At 39.8% G+C, this 22,652-nt stretch overlaps 1 protein-coding gene across 3 annotated transcripts in view; it reads left to right on the forward strand.

Annotated features, from left to right (window-relative positions):
* otud7b (OTU deubiquitinase 7B) overlaps nucleotides 1-22,652 on the forward strand; it is a 43,994-nt gene that overhangs the window by 18,459 nt on the left and 2,883 nt on the right. For 2 of the 3 annotated variants that reach the window (XM_085423849.1, XM_085423851.1), the window contains exons 2-11: nucleotides 8,563-8,822; nucleotides 10,154-10,324; nucleotides 11,141-11,368; nucleotides 12,914-13,015; nucleotides 13,443-13,570; nucleotides 16,543-16,649; nucleotides 16,979-17,106; nucleotides 18,861-19,010; nucleotides 20,060-20,177; nucleotides 22,386-22,464. In XM_085423849.1, coding sequence (XP_085279975.1) covers nucleotides 8,738-8,822; nucleotides 10,154-10,324; nucleotides 11,141-11,368; nucleotides 12,914-13,015; nucleotides 13,443-13,570; nucleotides 16,543-16,649; nucleotides 16,979-17,106; nucleotides 18,861-19,010; nucleotides 20,060-20,177; nucleotides 22,386-22,464 — 1,296 coding nt within the window. In that variant the 5' untranslated portion in view covers nucleotides 8,563-8,737. The remainder of the gene's footprint in view (nucleotides 1-8,562; nucleotides 8,823-10,153; nucleotides 10,325-11,140; nucleotides 11,369-12,913; nucleotides 13,016-13,442; nucleotides 13,571-16,542; nucleotides 16,650-16,978; nucleotides 17,107-18,860; nucleotides 19,011-20,059; nucleotides 20,178-22,385; nucleotides 22,465-22,652) is intronic. The other variant, XM_085423852.1, reaches the window with a different exon arrangement.

Genomic DNA, 22,652 nt, shown 5'->3' on the forward strand with positions numbered 1-22,652 from the left:
TCCCAATCAGCCAGTGTTTCAGACTGCTGCTGACTGCTCTGGTGGTCTGCATATGAACAGCCGGAGAACTGGTTCATGTGCTGTTAACGATGGTGTTGTTTTTGTATTGCGAAGAGTGTTTTTCTGAGGTGCATCAGACCTAATTAGTCATTTCTGCACTTCTGCTGTAGTCACTTATTGGCAGGTGTGTACACCGAAGCAGATGGAACTGCAGTAATCTGGCCGGTTCATCAGTCTAGCTTTAGCTGCTAGTGCTCACTGCTCTGTCCAAAGACTGGAAGTTTTTTCTTTCTATCCCACCATCCCTCTGTGGTCGAGATGAAGCACTTAGTCACACTTGTCACTCCTGCTTCGACTCCCACCAGCCACATCGCCTCACCCTGTTTGTTTACCTTATGCCCTTTATCTCATTACTCATGTGGTTTTGCCAGGCAGAGAGGGTGTGTTGTGCATTTGCTGAGATCACAGGAAAGGTTTATGTGATTGAACAAAAATAGAACAGGCACATTTCTAGACACTGTGTTTTATCACATACTGACCATTAGAGGGGAACAACTCGGCCATCCTCATCTGGTGAAGTCTCAACATTATTTAGGTAAAGCATACTATCCTCATTCTTTGTGTGACAGCTTCTTTGTCTCTTAAATGTAGAGCAAAGCTTGAGTTTCACACAATCAAAGAAACCTTGCAGAGGAAAAACATGAGGCGGTGAATCTCCCCCTTCACAGGGTTTCAGTGAGAAAGAAAAAGCACAACCTGTGATGCAAATGTAAATATCAGCATTACCAAAAGTCAAAACACAGAACCTGTTCTGCCTAAAGAAGTGGCTTCACTTAACTAACAACTCACTTATTTTTTGTCTTTAACTTAATCTCAGTGCTTTACTTTGCCAGTGTCCATTCAGGCAGGAGTGGAAAACATTAGTATTTGCATCTGTACTGTAAAAATGCATCAGCTGTTATTTATTTAGCTTTTTACAGACAAACAAATTAGATGAGCGATCACAGTTGTAGAGTAGAATTACAGAAGCACGAGAATGAGGCATAGCTTTACTGAATTCTGTCACAATTGGACAGAATTGTTATGTCGATTATTTAACATATTAATTTATTGCACTTAAAGTGTCTTTCTTAAAGGTATTTTCTTAAACAGTCTTGAATGGCCTTAGGAAAGTTGCAGACTTTTGCAAGTTGCATCATTGAGCTGAAGTCAAAAGCCAGCTTTGAGAATAATCAATGCAAAGATATGTGTGCTAAGAAAAAAAAATCTTGTGAATGATGATTCAGACATCTGGAACCAGATTAGCCAGTCATATGTAGAAATCTCCTCGTTTTGTTGTAATGCTGCTTTTCCTTTTACATATCTTTTAAAAAAAAAATCATTTGACCAGTATTCATACAGCATTTCTTTCATACAAATGATCAATTCTCTGCATGTCTGTTAGTGTAGACAGTCAGACTGCTCTGTAGTTTCAGGCCAGAGGAAAACGTGGTTCATAACTCGTGGTTTGCAAACAATGTTGCTGAGCGAGTAATAAGAAGTGAAGGCTTTTGGAGAGTGCGAGATGGAAATTTACAGCAATGAGGGCAGCTCGATGTTTTTGTTTCAGTCGTTTTTGTTTGTCTTACCATAATAGGACTCCACACCATCCCAGCTCTGCCACAGATCTGAGAGATTTTATGCTACATATATATTTTAAAAAGTGCTTTTATCTGTTTGCTTTTTTCAGAAATCAGTTTTTAGGTGTGGCAAAGCTCAGCTTTGTTTTTATTTTGAAATTAGATTTAATTTAACCTGCATTCATGGTAAATTAGTCCCAGTGAAGAATGTGGCAACCATTGTTTCTGGGTTGAGGAAATAAAGAGTAGGGAATAATTTAGCCTGCTGGAACTGGGGAACAAAAAGTGGACAGATATTAGCTGAACAGCTGGAGGGGCATGGTGTTGAGTCTTAATATGCAATCTTAATATTATTTGTTAACTTTTTTGAAAGTATTATGCAGTTATTGAACCTAAAAAACATGCCATTTAAGATTAATTTTAATGTTAATCTATAGGGCTGGGCCATATCATACCGTTCACGGTAATACCATTATAACCTTAGGCAATGATAAGAAAATGAAATATTGTGGTAGAATATGGGTGAACCGCGCATGCGCAGTGCCTTTTTTTTCATACGCACATGGCAGAAAAAGCATGGCGGCGACGGAGAATGAGAAGGGTGAAATAGTTGAATGAAACAGATGAACCAGAATTGGTTTGTGAAAATGCTGCAACTTCAGTGATGTGGAGCTGGTTTGGCTTTCGTCTGTCAGATACACACCACAGCACAATTTTAGGTAGAGCATGTAAGCGGGCCGTCATTATTACAGTGTTTTTCTGAAAATACGTCGCTTTTAAAATCCTTTTATTTTCGGAAAAATCGACAGTGCCCCTTATAATCCGGTGCGTGATAATGGTGATAAATATTTTTGGCCATATTGCCCTTCCATATTAATCTATAATGAAAAACAAATCAATTTATGAAAAAAGCATTAACACCGTCAATATCCAGTAGGGAATTTTGTAGCCCCACCACACAGTGGCCACCACAGGTCCTCCTCCTCCTCAAGAGAAGTTTATGGTTTCAGACTGTGATGAATTAAAGACGTAGGCAGCACTCAGGAAAACTACCTGGTAGTCACAGCAGGAGTAACGGAGTCAAAAGTATACCAGATGAGAAACAGTTTGAAAGCAAGACCTACTGATAAATTCTTCTACTGAAATATTTTGAGTTTTAAATATAGATCTTTTACACCAAGGGCCCCTTTCAGTCATCTTGTTTGGAGCTGAAGTAAACAGTGAGTGAGACCGAGCTTTTAGGGAAGGACAGAAACGCAGAACTTTGAAGGAAAATGCGAGTATCCAGTAGGACAGATCGAGTGGCAAATGTTTTCCTCTGGATTAAACGTTCTTTGTGATAAAGACAATATTGAAGAGAGATCAGGTGGATGGATACAAAATGTAATTAAATCCATAAAAAGCACAAAAACATGATAATTCAAAATGACAAGATATAGATGCTAGAGCTGCAGTTCTCAGAGTTTTGCCAAAATTCACGCCAAAAAAAACCAACAACAAAGATTTTATCCCAATTATTTTGCTATCATAATCATACGAAGCCAGCATTGATTTATTACCAATTTAATATTGTAACACCATACTACTTCAGGGCTCGCAAAATCGCTAGCCCGACGTCCCGGAGCTAGCGATATCTCTGGTCAGGTGACCAAAATCTATCTCAGCCCCGCCCGTCGGGCTATATGATAACCCAACGGGTGGGGCTGAGATAGATTTTGGTCGCCTGACTGGAGATATCGCTAGCTCCGGGACGTCGGGCTAGCAATTTTGCGAGCCCTGTAACTTGTAATTTCACCATAACAAGTGGATAGTTCGTTTGTTTGTTTTTTGCTCACTTTCCACAGCCCTCGTGTAAAACCATAAAAAATGTGTCCTCCTTAAATACTGTAAAGAACAGCAAAGCAAACTTGCAGTCCCAATCCAAGCAACAAAGTGACCCCCTCAGCCCACCAACGGCTGACGCAGTGGGCTGCGGTGACCTCTCCGTCTCCCTCCGTGATCCAGGCCGTTCTCCTGCCCTCAGCTCAGCACCCACGTGTTGTCAGCAGCTCCTGTTACGTAAGCGCTCCTGCCAGACAAAAGCTCAGCCATCCCTGATACAAATCACTGGCTGGCCCATGTTGGCAGCAGCGATAGTACTGCTCAGTAATCCACGCAGGGTCTCTCTTGTTGAGAATGTTTTTTCCCTGGCTGCCAAATGGAAATTTTTGACAATGTAATAATAGATTTTGAGGGCATGAAATACAAGGTATTTGTTAGACGTCATGTTTTGTTGTTTTAAGCCCGCTATGACCATAAAGGTGAACTCTGGCTTTGTAATTACCTTAGGGTGTCAAACTCTGGTGAAGTTTCACAGTGTGCGCCAACACCACAACAATTGATGAGCATTTGATGGATGCCATAAACTTATGGCCTCCCACACTTCCTCTTTCCCTTCAGGGTGTTCAGTGTCATAAACATTTTTATTGCGGTCTTAATGACTTTAATTTCCGCCATAATTTAATCCTGTGTTATCACTTTAGTTTTATTGTACAGCACCATTAAAAAGTTTTACAGTTAAGAAGTAACTGTGATCGAAACGGTTGATTCATGAGTGACCTGATGCGCTCAGATCTTATCCAGCACAGAATAAAAAATAAAATATGTGACTTTTATTATAGTGTAATGCGAGAAGACTTGGAGGACACAGACTGTCATTTTTACCAACTTGATCCTGGAAAAAAGTGTTTTTGAAGGAGGTGCCATTTGATGGTTTTAGTTTTACACATCAGCAGCAGCTAGGTTTCTATTAGTGTGCGAGAACATTCTGTCCACAGCCCTCTGTTTATCACCCTTCCACTTTTTTTTTATATTTAATGGCTCTGAGTACTTTTTGCCTGTGCTGGGAGACTATACATCACATAATGGCACAGGATTATAAGAAAACACAGATTTACATCGTAACTAGACGACCTCTGTCCTCTGCTAAAGCCATCATAGTTGGTAAAACGTGTTGATGCTGCTGCTAAAGCCATCACTGTTTAGCCATCAGAACTTAAGGTGCAGCCTGTACATCTACTATGCTGTGGTATTGTCACAACTTAGTAGCTTCCTGTTTGTATGTTTTAATCTGCTTTCTCCTTTTTAAACGCTTTCATTTCTGTCATTATTATACCAGGGAAAAAAAAGAATTTGCCAGAAAGCTGCGATGATAATTTGAATAGTTCAGTTTTCTTGCAGTGGGCCTCACTTCATTTACAGCATGTCCCTGTCAGTGTAGTAGTTATAGTAGTTATGCTATATCATTTTTTTTTTACTAATGCAATAAAATTGCCCTAATTTGTTTTGTTTTATAACAAAGGCTTGTTAGACAGTGACTCAAAACCTGTCGCAGTGATTCCCAGAGTGTCGGTCGTGGCTTCTGGTCGGCCACAAATGTGCTGTTGGTCAGAATACAGTCTAATCTACGTTTCTGTATCAGTTCAAATGAGATCTCCGCCTGTTTCGTTACACTGCGTGTATGTGGATCAGAAGATCTCACTTAACTGACAAACTGCAAGAATATTGGGAGGCCCTGCAGAGGAGACTGTCGAGCCGCTGACTTTGCAAAGAATGCTCTAGAAATACAGTGCTGCCTGAGAAAGTCTGTTTCTCCCCCGTGTGCCTGCGTGCCTTTAATAATGATAAAGAAACCGAGGGAGGCAGGGAAAGCGAGAGAACGGTGGAGAGGTGTAAGAAGAGTAAACTCGTGACTCATCAGGCACAATGGAAAAGAGTTCACTGAGTCAGATGAAGCAGGAACACTAGGTGGTGGATGAGCCATGAGACTGATGGGAATAGATGACTGTAGGTATTTTATTTTGGGAGTCAGCAGTCACTATAATATATTATTTTGCTCATCAAACTAGTGATTTACAGGCATATAGAGTAACATTTAAAAAACAAACTATCTATAGTTACATTTTATTTCCTTTTTGAACCACATTGATCAGAAAAAAGGGTGGATAATAAGGCTAGGCCATGACAGATCCCTGCTAGTAGTTTGTACCTAAATCACTACTTCATTCCTCCTCCTCATGCTGCTTATCAATAAAATGGAAGTAAAGTGAATAAAAACTCTGCACCACACTACAGTGGATAACAGCATAATTCCCACTTCCTCTTAGTGGTAATTTTTCTTCTTCTGTTACGCATATTCTAGATGATACTGAAATATAATTGAGTGTATTATGACTGTATTATAAGAAAATATATAAAAAAGAAATTGTTTGCCAAATGTTTGGCAAAGACGGATGGAAGCCCTCTGAAGACATAGTAAAGTGCTTACCAGCTCTGTATTTTTAATGTTGGACTAATTCTTTTTTACCTCATAGTGGCCATTCGTGCAGCCCTTCAGTTAATTGTTTGTTTGAAACTAACTGTTGTAGCTCCCCCTTTTGGAAACAAGGTCTTGACAGCAGCTGGATGGAGCTTATGTCTTCACATCCAAAGTTGTGTGGCTTAGATGACCATGTCATGGGTATCTACTCTCACCAATATCATACAGAGCCCAAGAAAAAACAAACACACAAAAAAAACCCACAGTGAAGCATCCTGAGACCTGAGCTTTTGGTGCACCGGGTTTACGTATGCACCCCTCAAACATTCACTAAGGGTGAAAGGGAAAGCATTAGAGATTTTTTTTTCTCTTTATTTCGTATCTCCAACTGAATATTTTTGGTTAATTGATCACGTTGGCTACAGCACCAAAACAAAATAGAGGCCCCTTTGGTTTGATTTGGTCCCAAATTACATCCGTCAGACCAGGGCTACTTTGATTCATAGTCTTTGTCTGCTGTGCATCGATTGCCCTCTATATCCTTTATGCCAACGGCCCGTCGATCCTTACTCTGTCTTTATTTCAGTCCCGATGATGTTTCTGTATTGATTTTAGTGCCAAACTGAAGCTTGCTCACTGTGGGTCCTTCGGCTCTGCCATTGAAATTTGAAGACTAATTGATTTCAAATGAGCGAAAGGCACGACGTGTTTCCTCATACCAAACCACTCCCTCAGGCTGTACTTGGATGTGACACGTCTTCACTTCTTTTACCTCTTGCTTTGCCAGACAGTTATTTCTTTGCTTTATCTTAAATTTATCTTAGTCTTTGCTTAATCTACACTCGATGTACAAGAGTAAATATAAAGTACAGATGTGGCAGCACTGGACTTCAGCTTGTTGGTTCCACAGATAGTATAAAAGATGGCAAATTACCAGTTGGTTAGTGAAGTCTGGTGAGACTTCAAGGTGCCTGTTTTTGTCACCATCCTGGTGTTTTGAAACTTCCTTTCTGACTCCTGATGACCATGAAGGCAATTTAAAAAATGCCTTGGGAATTTTATTCAGTAATACCAGAAACTAGCAGTTCAGTAATCTAGTTCTTAAATGCATCGGGGAAAAATGTTTACTGAGAGCATAGTTCCAGGAAAGATGCATGCACAAGTTGTCCATTCCCATCTTTTTAATTTCTGGTTGAACAACACTTTCATAGCAACAGTTATGAATAATTTGGAAAGTCGCCATTCTCGTTTGTTGGTTAGTAGGGATTTTCTTGGTAAAAGCCATGACCTTTTCCAGTTAATGTTTTCAGAAATATTCATACAGGGTGTTGGTGTTGGTATTTCTGTGAACAAGGTTTCCCATTATTTTCTTGACTGCTTGCTGACTGGTCATTGTGGAGCAATCATAGTCATAATCATTGGACTAAACGAGTGGTATGAAATTTTATATGTAGGTGAAGATGCTGAAATGCTGTCTGCATCAACAACAATATTTTCTGCATTTTACAGGAAATGAATAGCAGCTGACCCAGGGGCTGACAGTTACTACCAATCAAAACAAATCTTCTTTTTACATTAAATGGGAATAAAATTCTTTTGAAGAAACTTTCAGTTAAGATGGTTTAAATGTGAATAAGATGAATCTTTCACATATTTTTTGTTTTACACAACAGCACAACTAAATTAAAAAGTTGGAATAAGAAGCTCTACATGCAGATCAACTCTTTGTCTAGTTTGACACAATTTACATTTGATTGATTTCTTTCTTAATTGCAAACATACAACAACCCTGCTTTCTAGCAGAGATAAGTGCAGCATGCAGGATGGATATATAGATATATAAATTACAAAAAATATATAAATTCTAAAAAGTACTATATTTTTATAGATAAAGGTATCTTTTTTGATGGGCTAGTAAATATCTATAGGGCCAGTAAATTGCTCAATAGCAAAAATGCAGTCTTGGTGTATAGTAGATATGTTGCAGTTGCGCCGTAACAGAAAATGTTGAACAACGTTAAACCAAAGTAAAATTTCCACCAAGCACACCAATCAGTTGTGTGACACTCCATTCTCTCTTTAGATGAGATGCGGAGACACTTCCTCAAATAAATGTAGTTTAGTGGGAAACCATGTAGTAAATTATACTTGGTGCACACTCATTTACTCTTTCAGCAGGTCATATTTGCAGGTGTGATTGAAGCACTTGTCTTGATTCCAGATTTTACAGGGATCATGAGTCATGACTTTTAAATTTTTAACTTGTCAGCTTTAATTAAAGAGTCTTCATAAAAGCAGCTGAAACCACACAGTAAAGTTTCCCACATGACAAACATCACACCTCGCAGAGCTACTCGACTTGTCATTTGACTCCCGTTAGTTTCTGTTCAAGCAGTTAGTGAAACCTGTGCTCTTTGTGTCTCTGCTGTTTTCATGGGCGGGACAAGTGACTGTGAAAGGTGTCAAGTTCAAAAACATCCAGGCCACAACTGGTTTATATTCAAAAAGGGGTTGAATAAGGTTATTATATCACCTTTTGCACTCTTTTCATTTCTTATAAGCTGATTAATGTGGATGTTTAAACTCTGATGGGTTTTTACCTGCAGCCTTAATCTTACTTTGTCGTCTTTCCCCCCTTTTTTTCAGGTGTGGCTGACAGACTAGCTGAAGGTAGAGGCCGACTCCACCTTATCCATTCACTTTGCTGCCCTGTCGGGGAGAGCAGAGTACAGTCTTTTTTGTTTTGTTTTTTTCTTTCTCTCTCTCTCTCTTTCTTTTTAATGCCTGGATGCAACCTGCCAACTTGTGAATTCATGATCACATGACCGTGGATATGGACGCAGTCCTGTCCGACTTTGTCCGTTCCACTGGAGCTGAACCGGGATTGGCCAGAGACCTGCTAGAGGGTGAGTTACTGAGGATAGTAGAATTTCATTATTAACAATATTGTAAAGCTAAAGTGATGAATGCAACATGACGTTTCCTTTCCCCTTCCTTAATGGATGTTAGTTCAGACTGAGCCTTAATTTAAAGTATAGTTTATTGTTTAAATTAAGACTTGAACTTAAATATTAAGACTAAACAAGCAGCAGTGTTTTAATGATGTATTTCACGATGTATAAAATAGTTGGTGATAGCTGGACCCAGGCATAAAGCTTGCTTTGCTTTATATTTATGCTTCTCGCACTTGTGGTTTGATGTGATATTTATTAGCTTTTTGACTGCAAATAATTAGATTGAGATTGAATTAATGAGAGCTGCTGTTGTCACTTTTCTTTCACAGTAGTGCGGTGATTAGTGCTTGGTTTGAATCTTCTAACGTGTTGGGAGTTTCCTGTGTGGAGTTTACATGTTTCTTCTGGCCCTGTGCAGATTTCTCTGTGGGTTTTCCAGCTTCCTCCCACAGTTCAAATAAATCCTTTTTTTAAGTTGATTGGTGGTTCTAAATTGGCCAAGGATGTGAGATAAACAAAGTGTGTGATGATTATGGAATAAAGACGTGTATGAATGCGGCTAACTGTGGTCGAAGGTTCCTGGAGTTGTAAGGCTAAAAAAGCCCTATAAATGCCATTTCTGTTTCCTCCACCTGAGTTCACGCTCTCTATCTCAGCACAGCTTTGTTGCATCACCAGCGTTGCGTTCCAGCTGTGTTTTCCACATCATTAGAAAGCACCACTTTCTTCTAGTAGCTTCCTTCAATGTGAAAATACAGATGTAAAGCGAAAACTTATCAGATCTGTTTGTCTTTACACTTTGATCCCTTCTATTTTTAATCTATTAATTTCATTTCTGCTTCAAGTGAACTTAAAAAAAAAGCAGAAGTGGGGATGTAGTTATAGGAAGTTAACTGGAGATGATGTTCCAGGCAGTGGACTCAGTAAGTGCTTTTGGCTTTTTACTGTTAATTATGCTATCAAAGTCTAATAGAACGTAGGTATTACTAGTGTCAGCAGGGCTCCTGTTGCCTAGCAGCAGCACAAGTTGCAGATAAGAATATGGGTTAAAATGTAATGCATTGCAGCAACATCAGCAAGACAGCGAGCTGAGGCGTTTATCCAATAAAGGAATGTGTCAGCGGCCTTTGGGTACAACAGAAAGCCCGTGTTGCATTGACTTGTGGTAAATATTTAAACTGATGAGGAATCAGTCATTTGCTGGCCAAAAAGATTCAGGTAGTCCTGTTGGAGCAGTTAACTCAGACAGATGTTTCTGTCTCTCCCTTCCTCTCTCTTCCTAGGCAAGAACTGGGATTTCACTGCTGCCCTCAGTGACTTTGAGCAGCTGCGACAGGTGCATGCTGGGAACCTGTCGTATTCGTTCACAGAAGACCGAACGTATCTGGCCCCTGAAAAGGAGATGGCTCGGGTAGGACGGCCTATACTCCATCGCCAAGATGAGGTGGTGCAAGGTGAGGTTCTCAGGAAGTGAGTTAGTCCAAAACATGAGTTCAGTTTGCAGTTTATTAGGTGCACCAACTTAATCTAAATGTTTTGACTACAACAAACATGCAGTGACTACATATCAGCTGATAAAGTGACAATTACAGAGGGTTTAAACCTCACAGTATTTTTGTAATCTGGTGCTCGCAATGGAGGCTTGAGGCTCGAGCGTGTGAGTTGGTGCAGTTTAGGAACCCAGATGACACAGGGATGTAACTGCAAAGGTTGGAAAAGATGAGAAGTTTAAACTTTCTGTATTACTTTTTCATGGTTAAACACTGATATATTATTTTTTCTTTCTTTTTTCCTGAATAGCGACAGTGGTTTAGGAGTAGACTGCAGTAGTTTCAATATGAGTAAAAATGGTTGCAGAGCTGGGTTGATGTCACAGCTTCTGTGATGACCACGGTGTAACGCTGACAACAGCACCAAGTCAGCGAGCAGTTTTCTGATAATAAGCCCTGTTGGTGTTTCAGCTGTGATATGCAAAATTCTACGTTACAATTTACATTGGATGTTTGGGCGAAAGTTTAGTTGAGCTGTCTCTTAGTTTAGGTGAGTCCACACTTTTTAAAATGCAGGCATGTCCCCCTGCTGCCAAAAATAATGTATCATTCCCGAAAGGTTACTAATGCACAGTTTCATTCCTTATCAAATAAAAATACTAGCAATTGTCCTACCGCTTAATATTCTGGTCTACCCTGAGACTAAACATAATAACTACAAATCATAATGTGCAAATATGCACTTCGTGCAACACCTTTTTTTTCTCTCTCTCTCTGTAGCTACAGAGAAGCGTTTGTCGAGGGGTATTTCTCATGCTAGCTCTACCATCGTTTCTCTGGCCCGCTCTCACGTCTCGAGCACCGGCGGTAGCAGCAATGAGCCTCTTCTGGACACGCCCCTGTGCACTTTCCAACTGCCAGACCTCACTGTGTACCGGGACGACTTCAGGAACTTCATTGAGAGGGACCTTATTGAGCAGTCCATGATGGTGGCCTTGGAGCAAGCTGGTTAGTATAACTCTGTACCATACATGAGATTTTAGGCTTGACTTGGTTGCAGATAAAAGACAGTTCTTACCCCCCACGTGCTTTTGAAGTGACACGAGTGTTTGTTGTTTCTATTCCAAAATATATTGCCTACTCCTGCATTTATAAGACAACAGATCTACTGCTTCTGTTTTAAATATTTGGATTTAAAATCACGACATGCTGTTTTAAGTGACGTTTGTTGTGACTAGTTCATGTTAAATTACCAACAAGGGTAAAATGCTATTTTGCAGTGGTAGCTTGGCCCCTTTGAAGAACTTGTTGTGGTGTTACTTTGACCCGCCACTTCCAAATGTAAATTTTGTATCCAGAGTGTCAGCTGGTGGTTTTGTGAAATATATTTTGAGACATTTCTTGTTCAGTCCTTGCCTCTCTGTCTTCCGTCTTCTCCTTGTCGTCACCTCGCTGGGCAGGCAGCATGGACAGCTAAGTTTGTGAATGCCATAATTCGAGAATGAGTCGATGTAGGAGCTTCAAATTTATACCATAGGTGTATCTACTAAACCTCTTTGACAAGTTCGAATCTCAGTGACCTAGACTTAAAGGTCAAAGGTCAAGATCCTGAACATTTGTAAATGTGATAACTTGAAACCAAGGTCTTCTAATATGTGTCTTCTAAGACGCTGAGCGGTAACACTGTCGCCAGTATTTTTAATTTTTTTTCCCTTTCTCCAATGGCTGCCCCACCACGAGTCTAGTTGTGCTCGAAGTTTGTTAAAAGGTTCTTCGTTCCCAAACTTGCCAACTGCTACTCAGAACAGATAATCTGGTTATCGAGTAGTGCTGGGCGATATGACGATATATATCGTGTGGACGATAGAAAAGTGTATTTCGTGCCATTTGTCTTCTATTGTTTCTAACCTAATTTTATAAATTATTACATAAAATATATCATTAACCCTTTAAAACCGGTCGGAGCAGTCACACTCCGTTTTGCCTATCTATTTTTGAATCCCTGTAGAACTGGAACCACATAAGCTAGCGCAATAATTTTTTTTGTTTTGTGTATGAAACCGGAGGAGTTGTACTTACATCTTATGCCATTAGCTTTTCCTAGGTCAAGGGCAATAAAATTGAATCACAATTTGTGTTGAATTTCTTATTTTGTGCTCACCTCGTGTGTGCAGCTAGGGCAGGAAAATAGACTGTTTTCAACATCATTATATTAAATTGTGACAGTAAACGTATAACTCATTCAAACAGCTCTGACAGTTGTAGCAAAATCTGAATACCTGTAAAGGCAGAGGTGTTGTAATCACTAACTCATAATTATAGGCTATGACTTTTGAAGGTGAATTGTTTCATTCCAAAATAAGACAAAATGACACACTGCTAAGACTGCTGACACGAGAGGAAAACCTTCTCTGGAAGTCTTTTGACTTGAAAATCACATGTTGACACAAATGACTATCTTTTTGAGGACTTGCACAGCAGTTGTTTTGGATGAATACTTCACCATATTTGTCATGCAAACATGTGAGTTAAACATTTATTATTCACCTGCAGGGCGGCTGAACTGGTGGACAAAAGTGGTTTCAAACTGCCAGAGTCTGCTACCTCTGGCAACAAGCGGAGATGGAAATTGCCTGCTGCATGCAGCCTCACTCGGTGAGTATCACGGGCCTTTCAAACAAGACCCCAATACAGTGTAGGTTCACACTCCATTAGCATTCATTAAGGGAACTCCAGTGTTAGCTTAAGCACTAATTGCATTTTACAATGTTGCCGTGCACGTTCACTTTGCCTTTACAGCCCACTTAGGACTCCTAGCTCAGAAAATTAATAATGCTCCAACTGTGCAGGCATTGTTCCAGACTTTTATAGTAGGTGTGAGTATAATATTCATGTGCTTAACTTGTTCTCATTAAAAGACAGTTAGACCCTTTAGCCATTGTAAGTTTGTAGTTTTTTTTTATTTGGGACATGACAATACAGAAAAACCCCTGAAACATCTGCACACCTATATGATTAGATGTGGTTGTACAAAAGATTCTGTTGATGTGTGTTTAACGACCTGATTTTGTTTCTGTTGCAGGTATGTGGGGCTTTCACGACCGAGACTTGATGCTGCGGAAGTCCCTGTACGCGCTGATGGATCACGGGTTGGAGAGAGAGGCACTGAAGCGCAGGTGGAGGTGGCAGCAGACCCAGCAGAACAAAGAGGTCTGTCACAGAGGCTGCACATTAGTCTTGACTATCTTTGTTATTCCCATGACTGTATTAGGGCGGTGCACAGAGAAGTTACTAGGCAAGTTGAGGCTTTTCACATGCCTTGCATGCCAGATAAGTCAGCCTGCATAACATTTGATATTTAACGAGTAGCATGCAGTTCAGAAGATGAAGGGGCAGCGCTAGTGCACCGAATAAGATAAACAAGATGTAGTTTGAATTCTGAATCATTAGAATTTAGTTTTCGTTTTTATTTAGTTTCCTCCACTACTGCTACATTTTTAACTGTAAATACTTTAGCTATGGACAAGACTGTCTTCCTCACTCGAGTTTTGAAAATTCAGTTAACTTTGATTTACAATAATTAGTAAAACAAGATATGGGGTTGCACCAGGAAGGGCATCTGTGGTAAAACTGAGAAAGCCTGTGGTGTGGGAGCAGCTGAAAGGAGTAAAACAGGTACATTCGATAAATTGTCTTTTGGCCTTCATTTTCATCAAAAGAAAACTTTTTTTTTTAAATATATTTTTGTAAACCCCTTACCTTCCTGAATTCACTCTGTTCCTGGTTGTGTTATGTTTAGTTTAGTTATTTAAGTTATTCTTTGTTTTTTTCAGTTAAATTATAATTAAAGTACAAAGAAATGGAAACTTGTAAATCTATTTTCCCGCATTTTTGACCAGTATTTAGGATTTATTATTTTATTTTTTAAATTTATTTTTAATTGTGCAGCAGTACTCTGGATTAAATTCAAACATTTTTAGCAGCGCTGTTGTATTTAAAAAAAAAAAAAAGTGGCACTTGCAGGTTTACATATCAAACCAAATTCCCATGTAACTCATTATTGGTTAACTAACTTTTGAAAATTGTTGTTTTTACCATGAAAAGTCACCTTTGTCCTTTTTTTGCAGCCATAGCAACATGACTGACGGCCATATCAAATGCAAACATTGATTCTGAGATGTAACTCTAAGCACAAGTATCTCCACCTTTTTTCTTAGTTGCGTGCTGATAACGCTTTTTCGCAATGTGTCAAAAACAGGATTTTAGAGCCTGTTTTACAAAACACAACTTTTATCCTCATGAAAGCTTAAAATTGTAGCACAGCAAGTATGTTTTTTTTTTTTTTAAAAAAGTGGATGCAGACAGCATGCACATACCCACAGTAAGAGGAAACCACATGAATGACTGCATAATGTTCACAGCAGAATATCTGAGGCATCCTCAAGCAAATCACTTAAACCAAACACGCTCTAGTGGAGCTGCTCCGTGGGCAGTGCTCGGGCCTGTGGCTGCTCTGTGTGAATTTAGGTCATTGATTTTATTTGGTGGCTGTCAAAACTGGCCAAAAATCAAGTTTGACCATTCATTTAAACAAAACATTTGAATATCGTACTTTGTGCATTAATTCCTCACGAGTACAAAACCAGAGTGAGATATAACTGCTTCTATAGCTTCTATATTTATTTCAACATAGAGATGTCCTTTATAAGCTCTATGTAGCATTAACAAATACAGTTATTGGGTTAAGCTATAGAAGAATGGCCGGTTGATACGCTGAGTAAGCTCTGCTGTGACAAACATGGAATAATCTTTTCCTCAACATAAAATTCAAACCTCCAGGGACCTGCAGCGCTTGAAGTTTTTATCACTCATCTATTCATTACTCAGTAAGAAGAGTTAATGTTCCACTATGCTAAGTTTGTAATGTTTACAGACAGGGCTCTGAGTGTTAATCACTCTGTGTTTAGCAGTGTTGGGTTGTGAACTATTTACCATCATTATCACACAGTTGTTATTGTTACTTCCTGTAAGTGTGGCAGTGACAGAGACATTAACATCTGTAATAGGTCTCTTTAATTTTCTATAATAATAATTTTAATATGCAGCATAAACACGTGTCGTTGTTAAGCAACAAGGTAATACCTCTGTGAAACAAAATGTAATATGCTCTAATTACCTCTGGCTTGCTCAGTTTGCTAATGTGATAGCTTGTCTGCCGTCAGTGTAGACCTTTGTGTTTTTCTTGCTTTGCTCATAGTTGGTTCTGAAGTCTTCTCTCCTTCCTGCATTTTGTTAAAGTGGAAGCAGGAAGGAGAAGAATTTAAAATTATTAACTCCAAGTTTGAAATGAAAGCTCACTTTTACTTGTGATGGCAGAGCAATGCAGACGCACCAGCACAGGTCTATATGCAAACGGCAATGTTGACCACTTATAGCAGGAATTAAACACAGTACTATAAATTTAACCTTTGAGATCAGCAGCTTGGACAGAGTTAAGTTCACATCTATCCCTTACATCTGAATTGTACTTCTGGGTCAGAGCCATGTTATAACCAGAACAGCTTTTTAACCCTGCACCGCAATATTCAACGTAACCTGACGTGCACCTCCCAAGAAATGGAACTACAAATCGGGTCAACGCATACCCCGACGTCTTGAATGGCGTGGAAGGTTGCAGTGTAGGGACAAAAGGAGTTTCCGGTTACTACTCAAGATTTAAAGTCTAAATCAAGCTTCAAGTTTGCATCTAAAGGTCATATGGAGCTTTAACCTATTTGGCATCCCTATCATTTAACATACTCTGGACGCGTTTGCCTTGAGTTGTTCAGCTGATATTTGTCCTCTTATGTTTCCTAATTGTCAGTTTAACTGCACACTCGATCACTGCTCTCTTCTCATGCCAGCAGCAGTGCAGCTTTTCCAGATTTTCCACAGATGATTATTGATTCTCGCGAACCAATGGCAGTTTAATTTAATAAAATTTAGAATATGTGTTGACAGCTCTGCTCTGTCGCTACTGTACGAGCGACAGTATGTTTCTAAAGGCTCTAGGCTCAATTGTCTGCATGTAACCTTGAGGTGAGACGCCATAACGTCAGTACATGCTTTTGTGACATTTGACACGGCCTCTCTAAATGGCAGTTGTGTTTGTGTGTGTGTGTGTGCCCTTCTTTTCTCCTCAGTCTGGGCTGGTGTACACGGAGGAGGAGTGGCAGAAAGAGTGGAATGAACTGTTGAAGCTCGCCTCCAGCGAACCGAGAATACACTACAGCACCAACGGCACCAACGGGTAAGGCCTGGCCCGGACAATGCAGTGACTGTTAACCCAGCACACTTAGTCACAGTCATGTTTTTATTCATGAACAGACAAGCACACTCACAGTCACAACTGAGTGACCGGCCCTCATTAGTCCATCTGCTTTTTTACTGTGGCAAAAAAAAGTCCACTGGGTCGAATGCAGTGACTGTAAAGCTATAAAAACCAAAGCCACACTAACACAATGTGGTTTTTAAGTTTTACTGTTAGCCAAAGTTTCAAGTTGGTAGTAATAAACTGTTATCTTTAGTGTAAACAATCATCTCTGATAAACAAGAAACTGTTGCTGTCGTTGTTTCCAGAGTGGAGTCTTCAGACGAGCCGGTTTATGAGAGTTTGGAGGAGTTTCACGTCTTTGTCTTGGCTCATGTCCTTAGAAGGCCCATCGTGGTGGTCGCTGACACCATGCTGAGGGACTCGGGAGGAGAGGGTAAATAAGCCTGAAAAGACTTTTCATTATTTCACTTTCAGTTTAGTTTTATTGTTTTTCAATGTTCCATTTTCATTAGTTTCCATTTTTAACCTGCAGCCATGAAAGTCTGATGAGGGATTGTTGTCAGCCCTCCGGGCGTGCGGCGTGAACACCCAACTTTCTGAGCACTCTAAGCCGAGATCGAGGGGACGTAGGATTTTCAAATTAATGCCTTAGCTACATTTACTAAAACTCTTCGATGTTTGAATAAACCTTTACCTCAAGGTCAGAGGTCAGGTTTTTGGAAAATCTCGTGAACACAATGAGTTAAAAAAAGATGTCACTGTAGATTTTTAGGTTTTTATTAGATGCAAGTTGTAAGTAGTTCAGAATACTTATTACAATACACATGTAAAGATGTCACAGTAAATATACACTCAACTGCCACCTTATTAGTTACAGCAGAAATTAACTAAGTCTGACAACATTTACTGGCTGTCAGGAGTGGCACACAGTGTGGTCCTCTGCTGCTGTAGCCCGTCTTCTGTTTTTTGTTTTTGGACCATCATCTGTAAAAACCTTAGAGCTGCTCGTGTGGGTCATCTTCACTATCAGTGGGTGGGATTGTTGATTTGACCAAACTGACAAAAACTACGGTACAACTAAAGGTGTTTCCTGTATGTTTTTTTTTTTTAATTCCCAATGACCCACTGAAGCCGTGGTCTGCACATCGACAGTCTTTCTGTGCACATGCTGCAGCTTCAAGCTAACAGGCTAGCTGAGACAGAAAGCGATGAAAGCTGTTGATGGAAGACACAAAAGTGGTGTTGCCGGCCTCCTTACACAAATGTAGCAGGGCCTGTTTATTTTCTGTCCAGTTATACCCAGAAAATGTATTTTTCCCCTTCAAAGATCATAATCTGTCTTCATTTGGATCCTCGAATCTCCAGCTTATGAAAGATATGAAGTCACAGACCAGAAATGGGCTTTTCATAAAGTCACGGAACCAGAAAACATTAGCAGCTGCAGCACAACAATCTCAAAGTGATGTAAAGGCTAGTTTTATTTGTATGAGCAGCCAGTTTATGAAAAACTGTGTTTTCCAGCGTTAGTGGAAATTAGTTGGGTACATTCACGTGGGATTAAGATTCCAGATGAGCTCAGCTTTTTTTAAGACTATTTTTCTGTGAACAGGAGTGTAGATGTTTGTCATTTACAGATTACAAAACTGAGGCCAAACAAAAGCTTTGAACCAGATAATCCATGATTCATGATTGCAGTATTTCAAATGAACTCTGCCCTTCTGATATCTTAAAGTTAAAACAAACAGTATGAACTCCTGGCAGCCTTTTATGTTTTCCCCGTGCTTCAGAGGGTTTCTCTGGTTACAGCTGGGCTGTGACGGCTTGCCTGTCTCGTCCCAGGACAGGTCTCACAAAAGACTCATCTTAATAACATTAGAGTTTCACTTCCTTGTGGAATAAGGTTAAATAAATATATTGGAGCACTTTGTTTGGAAAAACAAATGTGAAACCAGCATTCTTGGGAATAAACTGAAGCATGAACAGTTTGCTATCTTTTAGTAGCTGTTGTTGTTTTTTGATAATGATCTTTTCCATTTCAAGTAGATTAAAAATCTTCCAACAAGTGAGGTATTGTCCTTGTATATCTTTATTGTTTACTCGTATGTTTCTGTTGTGCTTTACTGACTGAGAAACAGAGCTGAGGTCCCGTTTCGCAGATGTTTAATGTGCTTATTACTCACCCTCCAGCTTTTGCTCCCATCCCATTCGGAGGCATCTACCTACCGCTGGAAGTGCCAGCTGCCAAGTGCCACCGCTCTCCGCTGGTCCTGGCATACGATCAGGCGCACTTCTCTGCTCTGGTCTCCATGGAACAGAAGGACAGCTCGAAAGAGCAAGGTGATGCTCTCCATCATCCTTTAAAATGATCGCATAAATATTGATTCCTTTTTCAAGGGCTGGTAGTAAGCAGCTGATATCTTAAAGCCATAAAGGCGAGTACATCAATCAGGGGAATGCTTATACAAATATTCCCCCAGAGAAGTTGATGAGTTTCTAGTAAGCACTAGGGGTTTCTTTCTTACTTTACAGCTTGGTGCCGCTGCTTGATGGGGAAGTCCTTTTTGCGTATTGTTCTTGATGATTTATTTGGGAATGATGACTAAAGAGAACTGGGCTTCCATGATCCATGGAGCTCAGCTTCAGGTTGGGCTAAAAATACAAGATGAAAGATGTTATCAGGGGTCCAGTAATGATGCTAACTGGGATATTTTTAAAATGTGTTTTTGTGTTGTTGTTGTTGTTGTTTTTAAACAACTGGAAAAAAAAGATATTATTAACATTAGAGCACCAGCACACTCATGTGTAGATTGGTTTTCCATTTAGTCACAGCTCTCTTCTCTTTTTGTAAGTACTGCACTCTCGCCTGAACTTGGCTAAACTACGGTGAATGCCTCTGACAGTATTTGCACACTAAAAAACTGCCCACAAAAAAACCCCAGTGACCCCAGGAATCCAAGGCTGTGCTTCTGGCTCGGACGTGGCTGGTCTGCTCCTTCACTTTGTGACTTCTTTGGCATGCAGTGAATCTTGGGATAGGTCGAGTCACATTTGTGGGGAGCCTTGTTTATACTACTCCTGATGCAGCCTTGGAAGGATTTGCAATCAAATAAGGACGCAGCCATAGTCTGAATTCCCATGCTAATGTCAATAGCATGGGAATTCAGACCATGCAGTGATTTAATGTTTTCCGATTGCAAGAGTGGAGTCTAAATCCTGATTTTATGCACAGTTCTATACTTGAAATTCACTGCACAGAAAACTCAAAACCATCCAAAGCCAACTGCTAAATATTAAATAGGAGATGAAAGATGCTGTTTGCCCACAGTCCTCACTTATGTAGGTGTATTTTTTTATTGTTTTCTGATGTTTATTCTTGTTTCCACCAGCAGTTGTGATCCCTCTCACTGACTCAGAGCACAAAATGCTGCCACTGCACTTTGCTGTGGATCCAGGGAAGGACTGGGAGTGGGGGAAAGATGACACAGACAACGTGATGCTAGCAAGGTACAAAAAGATTTTACTTTTTTAAATCCAGCTTTGGTTGTCTGTTCTGTTTGGTTTGTCACTTACAAAGGACACGGTTAACAACTAGAGTGGCACATGCTCACTTGTGCGTGCTTGCCCTTATTGACAGCTGTCTCTTTAACACGAGTCTCAGTGTGTAGGGATTGACTGCTGACTCCAGATTAGTGACAGTTAGATTAGCTCAGACGCTTCTCTATGAATGAACCAGAGGAACGAGCACTAAAATAGCCGCTCTGCAAAAAAAACCAAAAAACTTCCACCCTATTTACGTCAGTGAGTGACACCAGAGGTCTTATTCAGATGAAACGGCGGGCTGAGATGATGTTATGTGAGTGGCTGTTAACATTGTTTGAAAAGGTCATTGACTTAAAAGGCCATAGCACAACAAGAGTATACGACAATGAGATGCTTTTAGTGATTTTGCCATTTACTCCACCATTTAGATCCATGTGAGTCTTTACTTACTTTATTTTAACTTTACCTTTAAAGAGCACGTATTCTCATTATTTCCAGCTCAGTCTTTGTACTCGGGGACTCTGACAGAGCAGCTTTCTATGAGTCACTGTTTGGATTAATTCCTTATTTTGTACAGGAGCTTATTTTAAAGTGACTTTTGGTCACACTTTATAATACCCATCATTAATTGTGAGTTGATAGGCAGTGAGAAAGATGGCTTATCTGAGTGAAAGGGCAGGTTTACAAGATGGTAATAAGACCTGCTATGATGGGTGGTTTGGTCATGGTGGCACTAAAAAGAAAAAGAAAAAAAAGAGGAGGCAGAGCCGAGCCAAGGATGTTAAGATTTTTACTTGGAGTGAACAGGAATGACAGGATTAGAAGTCAGTGCATCAGAGGGACGGCTCAGGTCGAGCGAGGCAAGGCTGAGATTGTTTGGACATGTGCAGAGGAGGGACAGTGGATATATTAGACAGATGATGTACATGGAGCTGCCTGGTAGGAGGAGAAAAGAACACCTCAGATAAGATTCATGGATACAGTGACGGAGGACATGCAGACTGTTGGCGTGACAGAGGAGGATGCTAGGGGCAGGGTGAGATGGAGGCGAGTCTTCGAGGCAGATTTTGATGACATGCACACACGGTTGTATATGTCACGTACTTGAAGCTATTTGCTTGTTTACGATTGTAAAACATGGGGGAAAAAGACACCTGTCTTTTTAATATTTGTAAAACAAGTAATAGTAATATAAATTTCAGTTTTTTAAAAGCCAACCACAATTATATTTATAGATGCACTGCAGTGTTTAGCTGTCCTCAGTCTGTTGTTATGCTGTTATATAATAGAAATGGAAATAATAGAAATATCCTTTATTATCCTCATTAAGGAAATTCATGTGTTCCAGCAGGAAAGTGAAAAATGGAGTATGCAGATTCACACACAAGTAAAGAATAAAATAGAAGAAATAAGACAAGAAATAAGTATTTCCTTTACTTATTCGAATAATGGTGCAATTAATCAGCATCTCCTCAACATTACACAGGGCAAATTTACAACAAAAGAAAAAAAATACAGTGAATGTTACATTAAATGGCAAAATTTACTTGTTACTGTTTATTTATGAGCAATTAAAAGTATTGCCCAGCTTTCTTATGCTTAACGACAATGCTGCGTATCCGAGGTGACCATATTAGAGACATTGTTGCTTAATGACATCATTCAGAACCAAAAATGAAAAAAAAAAACCCCATCAGAAATTGAACATTTACAGCAGCCTGAACTTTAGGCTCACCAGGGATTACTTATACGTATGCCAACCTCCTTATTTGATAGATATAGCTGTAGATGTAGGTTCACTCTAAGAAGGCAACTGACTGCCATTTATCACATGAAACAACTTATGTTCTGTTTTTATGCTTTCACATCTTGTTCTCACTGTAAGACCTAAATCTCTCTTCACCGCTGTGTTTTTGTTGTTGACTTCCCTTTGCAGCTTGTTTTGTATCTATTTTTCTGCCCGTTATTATGATGCTTTAGAATCCAGCTCATGACTGTTGTCTGTGTAATGACAAAAACGCTGTTACATTATAAAAATAACGTGATCGGCTACCCAAACAACAACAGTAATTACTTTTCCATTAGCACAGGAAGCCCTGGCAGAAAGTTCCCTCTCACTGAACTTTACCTTGTTTTTCTCTCTCTCTCCCTTTCCTTCCCCCTTCGACCCAGTGTGGCTCTTTCTTTGGAGGCCAAGCTCCAGATGTTGCACAGCTACATGACGGTCACCTGGCTGCCCCTGCCATGCGAGGTAAGGATTTTTAATCCAGCACTTCTTGTGAAATGGCTGACAAGTTAGCTGAGGAAGATGGCTCAGAATTGAAGACTTCTTTAATACTTTGCCAGACAAATCTGGTTTTGGGTTATTAGAAAAGGAACTAAATCCTGATGTAATCAGATAAATGCTTCAGGGGTTGGTGATGAATGTTAATTCCTTCA

This window comes from Rhamphochromis longiceps, linkage group LG11, assembly GCF_057381845.1.
Source record: "Rhamphochromis longiceps isolate RC_006_pf linkage group LG11, R_longiceps_female_GT1.1, whole genome shotgun sequence".
Lineage (NCBI taxonomy): Eukaryota > Metazoa > Chordata > Actinopteri > Cichliformes > Cichlidae > Rhamphochromis > Rhamphochromis longiceps.